Source organism: Pimephales promelas, chromosome 5 (genome assembly GCF_988280905.1).
Source record: "Pimephales promelas chromosome 5, fPimPro1.hap1.1, whole genome shotgun sequence".
NCBI classification, from domain to species: Eukaryota; Metazoa; Chordata; class Actinopteri; order Cypriniformes; family Leuciscidae; genus Pimephales; species Pimephales promelas.
Window position 1 is genome coordinate 37,565,144 of NC_142773.1, and position 12,032 is coordinate 37,577,175.

The following is a 12,032-nucleotide window of genomic DNA, read 5'->3' on the forward strand; positions in this document are numbered from 1 at the left end:
AAAGGATGGTATTTAATATTTCGGGTAAATGGCGCCCCTGCTGTCGGGACTAAAGACACAATAATTACGTAACATGATAATAAAAAGCTGCCTAACATTTTCATTTGTTGACATGACATGGTTAGATTCAGATGGTAAATATCTTATAATAAGTTGGGTGTGCACCTTAGAGATTTATAATGAAACCATCATATTTTAAAATATATTAATTATATCTTAAAATATGTAGGCTATATATTTGCTACCACTGTAAAGCTTTATTCAATTATTATGAGATCTCCTTCAATACTTTCAGAATCTTTACTTTTTAAAATAATTGTGTTTCTGTATTTTTAAAATGAACATATTTTAATGACAAGTTATATCTACAAGAGAACTACAAGATTGTGTTTGTTATAACAAAAATGAATTATTTTATTTATCAAAATAAACCGAAACTAGTGCAAACTTTGTGATCGTTTTGAACGAGTATTATAAAAAACATGTATTTTTAGCTAAAGTATTTGAAACAATCTTGTCTGCCTTCTACCCCGTGTGTGGGGGCAAAAGGCCCACCTTGCCACCTCATACAAGGTTTTATAAAGCGATATTAACGTAAGCCATCTACAGCTCTTCAGCAGTATACGCAAGTGTCAGAGGTGGTGCATGCTGCAAGCACACATAACAGCTATCTTTAGCTCTGACACTTCCATACTTAGAGTAAACAGCTTATCATTGGCAGGCAATGGTCATAGAACATGTTATATATCACTACTTCTTCAAGAAAGAAACCAGTATAAGCTCATACAGATTATCTTCTTGAGGTTATTCAAAGTTCACATCGTACTTATTCGATCTAAATAGTAAAATGAAGTAATTAATTGCCTAATACTGAGATTAAACAATTTAGGCCATCACAAAGCAGTTAAACTGACAAGGAAGGTGATCTGGTGATAAATAGGCTAGCCTATCAGTGCTCTGATTTGTTGTTGTGTGTGTGTGTGTTGTAGTCTACAAGCAATTAAGATCACACACAGTAGTTACTGGAAAACATGATGCGAAACTGGATTCCTCCCTTCAGGCATTACAAGTTGCTGTTCGAATGGGCGAGGCAAGACACAGCAGGTTGAATAGAGGATATTTTCAGAGGTTGAACATTACAGTAAACCACACCTTATGTGCAAAGGTGTCTGCCAAGACTGTCAGCTAAGTGAAGAGTGTGACTTTCTAGGAATGCAGAGTGAACGTTCAACGTTCAAAACAAGAGCTTGACCTAACAGCACGAACCTGTTTTCAATGCGCCCCCTGGTGGATAAACAAACAAACATCTTCAATTATCTTATCATCTTATAGTGTTAATTAAAATTTTGTAAATTGCTTTTTTTTTGTAAATAAGTGTGTTCAAAAAAAAAAAAAAAAAAAATAGTGTTAATTAAAGCGTACATTTAATATTGATACATGCCAGTGTGTTTGAAAGGACAGCTTGCTTGCTTATTTTATTTTATTATTTTTGTTAATTGAAGAACTGCTACGATGGAATTTCAACTATCCACAAGTTTCCTACGCCCCATGAGGCCTTGCGGCAAAAGTGGGCGCGACTTCCGGTTAGAAGTAAACAAAGCGCCATTAATGAATGTGCTACTTGAATACATTAACTGGCACATTTGGTATTCTGTCAACACAGGCTTTGATCCTGAGTTTAGGTGTACAGCGAACAGCCAATCACATGCTGATAGAGTTTATAGAATATTAAGAATTTAAACTAATGTACACAGGAAGATTCGTCGTCTTTTGGGGGTGATGGAAACTACAGTCGTTGGCAGGATCACTCTGATTTCGTTTTCAGCTTATGTTCAAAACAATCACGTTTAAGCCACTGAATTAGTTTAGTCCGGTTATACAACTGCGAACAGCACATGTTGTCCCCGAGCTCCGTAACAACATCTCTCATAAAGATTTGTCTTTAAATAGTAAAATAATTCTCCGAAAAACAGCTAGCCTCTTCGCTAACTAACACACAATACCATTGGAATGCTACTTCCGCCGCCTCACCGGAAGTTTCACCCACTTTATTTTTTACAGGAGCGCCCCTCGGAAACTTGTGGATTGGATCGCGTGAGCTTCTCATGCTGCCACTCATTCCTACATCAATCTCAGAAATGATCAAACGCAGAAGGTATCAGATAGATAGAAACCTTAGGACTATGAATATATGGATTACAGTATATGAATTACAGTTTAATTAATTGCTTTCGCCACTCAGTCCATAGATTTTCTGTTTAAAATGACGTCAATACATACCCCGACAAAATAACTTCTGGGAAAAATATATTACACTATGGAATATGGACATAATGTGTATGAGATTTACTATTATCTTGGCTGGCTAATTTAGTGGATTTTAACGTGACATGTTAGTTAAACTATTTTTCATAGAGAGAGACAGCTCTGGCAAATGTAGTGTAAGAACGCCCTCTATCGGTCGGTTTTAACTTCGCATTTTTACAAACTGCTTGTTTCAGTTTCTCAAACACGGAACCTGGAAACTCCTCGGTTAAGGTAAAATAAAACCCGATTTCTCTCGCTCTGTCTCTCTGGTAGAGCATTGTTTTCGCTGCATAGGGTCTAGTTAACGTTACAACTTTCCAGATTGTGGATTTTCGACTGGGTAACGTTAAAAGCTGGGAACTTCACTTAGGTAAGTAAGAAATTATCACTCTGTGCGAGATTACAACTGAGTTGTAATTCTAGCGTTGAGTCCTATGTTTAAAACACACCTTTTACACCTTTCTTAAGCTCAAGTACTGATGTATGTTTCTCTCTGTCTGTGTGGACGTGCAGTAAAATGGCAGAAGCCAGTATTTTGTGGGACCAGTTCAGCTGTTCAATCTGTTTGGATCTACTGAACGTTCCGGTGACGATCCCCTGTGGACACAGTTACTGCATGAGCTGCATTACAGACTGCTGGAATAAAGATGATCAGAAGAGAGTTTACAGCTGCCCTCAGTGCAGACAGACCTTCACTCCAAGACCTGCTTTAAACAAGAATGTGATGTTTGCTGGAATGGTGGACAACCTAAAGAAGACAAAACTCCAAATAGTTCGTCCTGCTCTCAGTTATGCTGGACCTGGAGATGTGGAGTGTGACGTCTGCACTGGAAGGAAATGTAAAGCTGTAAAGTCCTGTCTAGTGTGTCTGGAATCATACTGTCAAAGTCACTTTGAGCGACATGAGGAATTTCACTCAGGTAGTAGACGACACAGAGTGACTGAAGCCACTGCACGACTGCAGGAGATGATCTGCTCTGAACACGACAGACTGATGGAGGTTTACTGCCGTACTGACCAGCATTGTATTTGTTTGCTATGTACGATGGACAAACACACAAATCACGATACTGTTTCGGCTGAAGCAGAGAGATCTGAGAAACAGGTATGAAAAGCTAATCTAGTAAAATACACGTTTTATGATGTGATACATTAAGAGCTGTTGTCTGTTACTCTTACAGAAACAGCTGTGCGACATACAAAGAAAGACCCAGCAGAGAATCCAGGAGGGAGAGAAAAAGCTTCAGGAGCTGAAAGAGACTGTGAAGACTCATAAGGTAAGTTTAAGGGGAGTCGGAAATGTTTTAGGTTCATTACGGAGTCCAGTCCCACTGAAGCCTATGAGTGAAAGGTCTGATTGTCTGTGTGTCCTTACAGCGCTCTGCACAGGCTGCAGTGCAGGACAGCGAGAAGATCTTTGCTGAACTGATCCGCTCCATTAAGAAAAGCCGATCTAAGGTGACACAGATGATTAGAGATCAAGAAAAGGATGCAGTGAGTAGAGCTGAGGGACTCTTGAAGCGATTGGAGCAGGAGATTGATGATCTGAGGAGGAGAGAAGCTGATCTGGACCAACTTGCTCTCACTGATGATCACATACATTTCCTTCAGGTAACTGATCTCAGAAGCAGTACGTTTAAGATGGTCTTATTATTACAGTAAAGAGTTTCTAAAAAAACTCAGCAATTTTCTATCTTTTCTCTTTTCAATGTTTTCAGGATATTAACTTGCACTTAAATGGCTGTGTATAACTTGTGGTTAACTTGCGCATAACTGGTTTGGGGGGGGAAAAATCAAGCCCTGTTTGCTTGCACTGCCCTTTATTCATGCACTCTCAGAAATTCAGAATTTTTTTGTGTGCAAATTTATTGGTTAGATATGGCATGACAGATTATACACACAAAAACATGTTTATGCATTAGTGAATGAGACCCATTGATTATTAAAATCTGTTCTTTTGTTTGTCTCTGTAGGGTTTCCAGTCTCTCTCTGTTCCTCCTGTATCCACAGACAGCAGTAATGTCAATTCTCTCCTCACTTATGATGATTTTTCTCTATCTGTCTCTATGCTAAGAGGAAAACTTGAATATGTCTGCAAAGAAGCAACAGAAAATATATTTGGTAAAGGTAAAGTACTGGATATTCATTTACTTGCATTTTTTTAATCATTTACCATATAATATACTATTAAAAAAATAGCTTGTGAATTACACTGTACATGTCTGTTGGTTTCAGTTGTGACATACATTGAGCTTGTTACTGCCACTGAATTCAGGACCAGAGATGACTTCTTGCAATGTAAGTGTTACTATTAAAGCAAACTCCATGAATCTTCCAAAAAAAAAAAAAAAAAAAAAATCACTTATCATCTGAATTCTAACTTGTTATTAGTTATCTGTCTCCTGGCATCAATTTCCTGTTTTTATTTATTTATTTAGAGTCAGTATTTAAGACTGTATATGAGTCTTAGTTCATTCACATGCTTTTATGGTTCTCTAATATTTCTGGTTTGTTGCCTTTCCTAGGGTTAGGGTTTGTTGTGGTTCTAAGATTACACTTACATGTTTTGTTTCACAAATGCAGGTGACTATAATACAAATGACATAAATATAAAAAATTATGTTATGTAATTAATTTTCTTTTTTCAATCAGATTCCTGTGAGCTCACACTGGATTCGAACACTGCACATAAATACCTCCGTCTTTCTGAGGGCAACAGAGTGGCTAATTTTATTGGGGCTGACCAGCTGTACCCTGTTCATCCAGACAGATTTCATGTTTTTTCTCAGGTGTTGTGTAGAGAGAGTGTGGGTGAGCGCTGTTACTGGGAGGTGGAGTGGAGTGGGATGGCTGGGGTGGGAATATCGGTGTCATATAAGAGCATCGGCAGGAAAGGAGATGGTGAAGATTGTGTCTTTGGATTTAATGATCAGTCCTGGAGATTGTCCTGCTCTGACTCCAGGTTTGCGTTCAGACACAATCAGAAAGAAATAAAACTCCCTGTAGTCTCCAGCTCCTCTACAATAGGAGTGTATGTGGATCACAGTGCGGGAATTCTTGCCTTCTACAGCGTCTCTGACACAATGACCCTCATCCACAGAATCCAGACCGTATTCACTCAGCCGCTCTATCCGGGGTTTGGGGTCAATTTAGGATCAACAGTGAAACTCTCATCTGCAGAGATTCTATGAATAAGAGTACTATAGACAGGTTTAAGCATGCTGATGATTGGTAAATGCAGATAGTAGCTGCCTCTCTCCCATCTATCCGGTGACAATCCCAATACAGTTTAATCCAAACCGATAACTGGACTCATGACGTTTCATTACAACACAAACTGCAGGTGACCGTGTCCAAGGCCAATACAAGGATTGTCCAACTGCTGGGTTTTGATTCGATTTTTTTTTTTGTTCAATGTTTTGTAATATTGTGCAATAAATAATTGTGATTGATTAAGGATTACAAATTTTTACTTTGGCGATTAAGACATAACCTATATATCACATTGCAGTTATAGCCTACTGTCACTTATGTGACTGAAATCTGTTTTCAGGCTAGTTTTCATGGGAAATTCTTTTTTATTTATTATTTTTATGAAGTAGCGTGTGTATGACACGCCAATTCGTATTTCCATTTTTGGCGTGCTATCAAGACGCATAATCGCCTTTCAGCCTGTTTATGAACGCCGTTGACTTAACGTTATATAAATATATGACTTAGCCTACCTCAACCCCGTCCCTAAACCTAACCGTCACTGGAGTTAATGGCATTTATGACTGTTCCCTTTCCATCCTAGGAAAAAAAAAGATATGACTTACCTCAACCCCATCCCTAAACTTAACCGTCACTGGGGTTAATGGCATTTATCAATGGAGATTTGACTGCGTGTACGGACACGCGGAATGACGCGGACGTTAATGGCGTAGACATATACGCATACACGCGGATACACCGCGGAGAGCTCAAAATGCGTAGCGATAACACGCCACCTGACTCGAAAGTGGCGTATATGTTTACTCAAAAGTCATGATGTCATGTTGCCTCATTTGAGGTTGCTTCACAAGATCTATTAAACCAGTATCACTTTCCTTCACTAAACACAATGCCTAAAAGCTGGTGGTTGAAACCACAGATGTTCATGTCTGCTGATAGCACTTGGATGCTTCCTTCGCGCTACCTTTATAACAGTTGTTCTCATAAGATTTTACCCACCTAGCAGAATTTGCAAGGATGTTTATCATTTAAAAAAAGTAAAGGGATCATAAAAATTACCTTTTATTTTTTATTTAGTATTGTCCTGAATAGGCCATTTCACATCACATGTTTATGTACAGTCCACAATATAAAATGAAATGATACAGAATTTACATGTTAGTATAAAAGTTTGATGCATCCATAGCTTTCTCAATGATCAATGACTGTTTTGTATGTTTTCTGATTGTTGCTTATGAACAGTGTTGGGGAAAGTTAATCTTAAAAGTAATCCATTATAGCGTTACACCATAAAAAAGTAACTAATTCGGTTACTTAGTTTTTATGGAAAGTTTTAAATGTTCTGTAATAGTGGGTTAACAACACTTGTTTTGTTATGTTTGAAATGAAGAGCTGAAAGTTTCCTGGTGTTTCAGAGCCAAAACTCAACACTTGAGTTTTTCTAGTGTGACTTAACTGTGTAGTTCAGTTCAGATAATAAAGAACAACCACGAGGTATCCGTCTCTCGCTGAAACCAGGACTGGATGATGGACTACATTCAGAAGACACATATTGTAGAGTCGAAAAATACAAAAAGGTGAGCACATCCTATACCCAAATTGGGCTCAGATGCAGGAAAAAAATAAAATGTCTGCTCTCCACTCACTGAAGTTACAGCTCCATTCAGCATTTATTTATTAATAGTGCAACGTTTTGAGCGATCAGGTTTTCATAAGGCAAGCTCCTGATCTGTCAAAACGTTTCGCTGTTCATTTTTATGTTAATATATACTGTAGGCTACGGACGGAGCTATAACTTGTGGCTATAACAGTGTGTGGACATTTTATTTCTTTTCAGAGTATACATCTCATTGTCTGCCTACGTTGATACTGGTTGTTTGAATCTTTTGGGTTTTTAATAAGGCTTTTTAAGAAAGTCTTTTCTGTATCTATAGATCAAACAACCTTTTCAACGTTATCTTTGTGTTTTCTTCGTGTGAGTCACGATGTCTTGTCCTTTTTTGACCATTAGTCTTGGGTGAATTCTGCCTATCATTGACTATGTTTTCCCTTTAGGATCATCTGGGGTTTTCTAGAGTGAATGGCATCCCAAATGGAAGATGATCTGATCTGAGTTGATCTGAGTGTTGATTCGGAATTTGGCTCTTTGTTCATCAATAATCTGAAGAGGAGTCTGATTCTTCGCTGATGCGATCGTCTATTAAAAAGAAAAGCTGTACATCAGTTCACAAACAAAAATATATTACTTCCTTGAGTTAATATTTTGCAATAAATATAAAAATGCGTAAAAACACTAACTTGATCAAATTTATACTTTGTTTTAATAAATAGAATATTATACATAGTAAAAATACATTACAAATAAAAATACCAAATAGAATTGTTTTTGGTCTCTCTTTTTTATGTAATGTTTATTTAACCAGAAAATTAAGTGGGACTTAAATGTGCATTTGATACTGTATAAAAAATGTTAGGATGTTAGGTAAATGTTTTGTTAAATGTTTGCCTCCTCCATATATATATATATATATATGGAGGAGGCAAACATTTAACAAAACATTTACCTAACATCCTAACATTTTTTACACACACACACACACACACACACACACACACACACACACACACACACACACACACACACACACACACACACACACACACACACACACACACACACATATATATATAATTCATTCATTCATTCATTTATTCATTACCATGCCATATAACCTTATGTGGTCTTCTTAACTGAATTTTGTCTTGAACTTTCAAGAAGCAATATTTTTACAATTGTTCTGAATATTAAGATGTGACACCCCATGAGAGTCATCAATGAACATGTGTCTCTTGAGTCTTGAATTTTGAAATAACTGACAATAGTCAGGATTTTCTTTGTCTGGGTTTCTGAAAGCCCCGTTCTTTATGTGTTTAACTTTGCTGAAACACTATATAGAAAAAGCTGCTATGATCTGCCTCATAACCTGATTAAAAAATATATGTTTTTTGAAACAGCTCAGCATGCACAATAATGCTTATTGAGAGTCCTGTGAAACATATATGCAAGTGTGTGTGTGTGTGTGTGCGTTTTCATAATGACTTACAGTATATCGGCGACATAGTCTTGGGTTCATTATAGGAAATGTTGATGTTTGTTACTAAGAAAATGAAACACATATACATAATTAGAATCGTTATTATAGAAGCTTGCATTCCACAACTGAATGGTGTCTTGTGGTGCCATCCCAAAATCACTTTCATTGACCTGTTCCCTGATGGTCAAATGACCTGCCTAACGCAACCCGAGCTGCCATGTCTTTTCCCATTTTTAATAAATGACGAAGACTCATCTTTTTTAGTAAGTGCCATTAATACTAACATTTACTCTTCTATTCTATTTCTAATCTATATATTTTTCTTTCTATTTATTTATTTAAAAAGTGTAGTAGCCTAATGTGCTAGATTAACATGTGACTTTTCAAAGCACTTACATATTTGATAAAATCGTCTGCTAAACAATTAAATGTAAACAAATAGTTCAAATTCTTGATTGTAATTATTTTTCAAAAAAAACAGATCACTTTCATATTTATTTTTAACATGCTTCTTTTCGCTTGTTATAACTGTTACTGTCACTTTACCTTGACCAGATATTTTTTTCATCTCTTCTTTGCAGGACTTCTCTAGTTGTTCTTTCAGTTTCGAGACAGGTTTCTTCACTTCTACGTAAGAGAGGACAGAATGGACAATAACTCTGGATACATCTGTGGATTCCAGAGGTTCAGAGAGAGACTGGAAGCTCTAGAGAGAATAAATAAACAGAAATATTAAAGATATAAAGACACAAAAACTTCAATGGTAGCATCCACTCCTTGATATTTAATAAACCCCAAAATGAAATGATATTTTGTCAGGTAAACTTTATTATTAGCCTACCAGACATGTTCACCTCTCACCAAGTTTACTTAGAGGAAACACTGTAAAAGAAATGGACACAGCGAGCCCATAGACTTCAACACAGAAAAGTGAAGTCAATTAGAAGCACTCACTTCCTGATGGATGAGCGCATGCGCAGGCTCAAACTAAGCTTGATGTGACATGAGCAACCTGTCTGACAGTTGTACGTCCTCTAGTAGCTGTGACTTTAACCAGTATAGCAAAAAATGTTTTTAAAAACCATTGCCTTCTTTAATTATTATGATCTCATAGGCTTTTTAAACCAATGATATTCGAGTAAAGCAACTGTTAATAAAAAACAACAACAACATATTTATAAAAATACATGAGATCACAAAAAGAACATAATACTGAGTCAATGCATCTAACAGGCATGCATTATTATTTAAGTGGCTTATATAATAGTTATTATCACAGTAATATTAGGAGAGATGTTGCTTATGACAACAATCCTGATCTCAGTTACCTGCAGGTAATGTATGTGATCGTCAGTGAGGGCAAGTTGGTCCAGCTCAGCTTCTCCCCTCTCCAGATCATCAATCTCCTGCTCCAGTTGCTCCAGCCGTTCTTCAGCTCGACTCACTGCATCCTTTTCTTGATCTCTGATCATCTGTGTCACCTCAGATCGGCTTTTCTTGATAAAGTGGATCAGTTTAGTAAAGATCTTCTCACTGTACTCCACTGTTGACTGTGCAGAGCTCTGTTAGGACACACAGACAATCAGACCTTTCAGTGGGATGGGAAAGTGTCCCAGCACAGCACTGACCCTAACTCACTTTGTGGATGTCCATTGCCTCTCTTAACTCCTGATGCTCTTTCTGTCTCTTTTGGACTCTCTGCTGGAATTTTTCTTGTATCTTTTCAGCTTGTTTCTAGAGGAGAACAAATAGTTTTGTTTGAATGGTTTCTGGATATTACAACTATATTTTTATTTGTATCAACATTAAAATTATTGCAAGATAATGTCACATTAACTGTATAATAACTGACATAATGACAGTTATTCTGATTCTGATGATTGCAAGAATCAGCATAGCTTATACGTGTCTTCATCAGTTCATACCTGTTTCTCTGTCCTCTCTTCTTCAGCTGTAACAGTATCGTGATTTTTGTGGTCATCCATCATACACAGTAAACAAATACAGCACTGGTCAGTACGACAGTAAACCTCCATCAGTCTTTCATGTTGAGGACAGATCCTTTCCTGCAGTCGTGCAGTGGCATCAGTCACTTTGTGTCGTTTCCTTAAAGGAGATTCTTCATGACACACAAAGTGACTTTGACAGTATGATTCGAGACACATCAGACAGGACTTTACAGCTTTGCGTTTCCTTCCAGTGCAGAAGTCACACTCCACATCTCCAGGTCCAGCATAACTGAGAGCAGGACGAGCTGTTTGACCTTTTGTCTTCAGTGTTTCCACCATTTCAGCCAGCATCACATTCTTGTTTAAAGCAGGTCTTGGAGTGAAGGTCTGTCTGCACTGAGGGCAGCTGTAAACTCTCTTCTGGTCATCTTTATTCCAGCAGTCTGTAATGCAGATCATACAGTAACTGTGTCCACAGGTGATGGTCACTGGATCCTTCAGTAGATCCAAACAGATTGAACAGCTGAACTGATCCCGAGCCACTGGAATACTGGATTCTGCCATTACACCGCACAAACACAGGATACAGCCAGACAACAGCTGAACAACACTTAAGTTTCAATTTCTCTCAACTGAGCGTTTCCTGTCTCGAGACGTGTGCAAAAGAGGTGTGTTTGTATGGTGTGATCCAGTAACCAAGTTTTTTTTTTTTTTTACAAGGATCCATGGTGAAAATATGTAACTAAGACAAAAACATGTTTTTTGGCTAACCACATTCAGTAGACACAAACAGACTGAAGATCTAAACTGATCCCAAGCCACTGACATTTTAACTTCTCCCATTTAACTGCATGAATACTCAGTCAAGTCAAGTCAAGTCAAGTCAAACTTTATTTATAGAGCACAAGTTTAACACAACCGTAGTTGATCCAAAGTGCTTTCCAGTACAATAAAATAGTTCAAATAAAATAAAATAAATAAAGCAAAAAGAGATAAAAGCAAGTAGCAAAACCTTTGGTGTATCGACATATACAACCTGTAGAACACCGACTAATTTAAAAATAAATACATGACCTTATTCAAAAGCAAGAGAGTAAAAATAGGTTTTTAAACTGGATTTTAAAAGCAGCCAAGGATGGAGAGATCCTGATGGTTAAAGGTAAACTGTTCCAGAGCTTTGGCGCAACAACAGAGAAAGATCTATCACCTCTTGATTTACACCGAGAGAAAGGGACAGATAAAAGTGACTGATCACAAGATCTTAGTGACCTAGAAGCTGTATATGGTCTAATAAGATCACAAATATAATCTGGGGCCGAGTTATGTAGAGCCTTATATGCAAAAAGGAGGATCTTAAAGTCTACTCTAAATTTTATTGGTAGCCAATGTAATGAGGCAAGAACAGGTGAGATATGATCCCTTTTCTTAGTTCCTGTTAACAATCTGGCTGCTGAGTTTTGAACCATCT

General features: G+C 37.3%; 2 protein-coding genes across 2 annotated transcripts; one reads left to right on the forward strand and one right to left on the reverse strand.

Annotated features, from left to right (window-relative positions):
* The first annotated feature begins 1,668 nt into the window (after positions 1–1,668).
* On the forward strand, positions 1,669–5,759 carry LOC120482223 (E3 ubiquitin-protein ligase TRIM16). The gene is made up of 7 exons (XM_039676304.2): positions 1,669–2,677; positions 2,821–3,412; positions 3,489–3,584; positions 3,685–3,918; positions 4,281–4,434; positions 4,543–4,605; positions 4,960–5,759. Exons 2-7 carry the CDS (start codon positions 2,825–2,827, stop codon positions 5,496–5,498), a joined length of 1,674 nt encoding a protein of 557 aa, XP_039532238.2. The 5' UTR covers positions 1,669–2,677; positions 2,821–2,824; the 3' UTR covers positions 5,499–5,759.
* An 810-nt stretch (positions 5,760–6,569) lies between these two features.
* On the reverse strand, positions 6,570–11,216 carry LOC120482228 (E3 ubiquitin-protein ligase TRIM47). The gene is made up of 6 exons (XM_039676310.2): positions 10,541–11,216; positions 10,254–10,349; positions 9,944–10,177; positions 9,162–9,321; positions 8,625–8,678; positions 6,570–7,717 (listed from the first exon to the last, which is right to left on the reverse strand). Exons 1-6 carry the CDS (start codon positions 11,126–11,128, stop codon positions 7,674–7,676), a joined length of 1,176 nt encoding a protein of 391 aa, XP_039532244.2. The 5' UTR covers positions 11,129–11,216; the 3' UTR covers positions 6,570–7,673.
* Between the last annotated feature and the right edge of the window lie 816 nt (positions 11,217–12,032).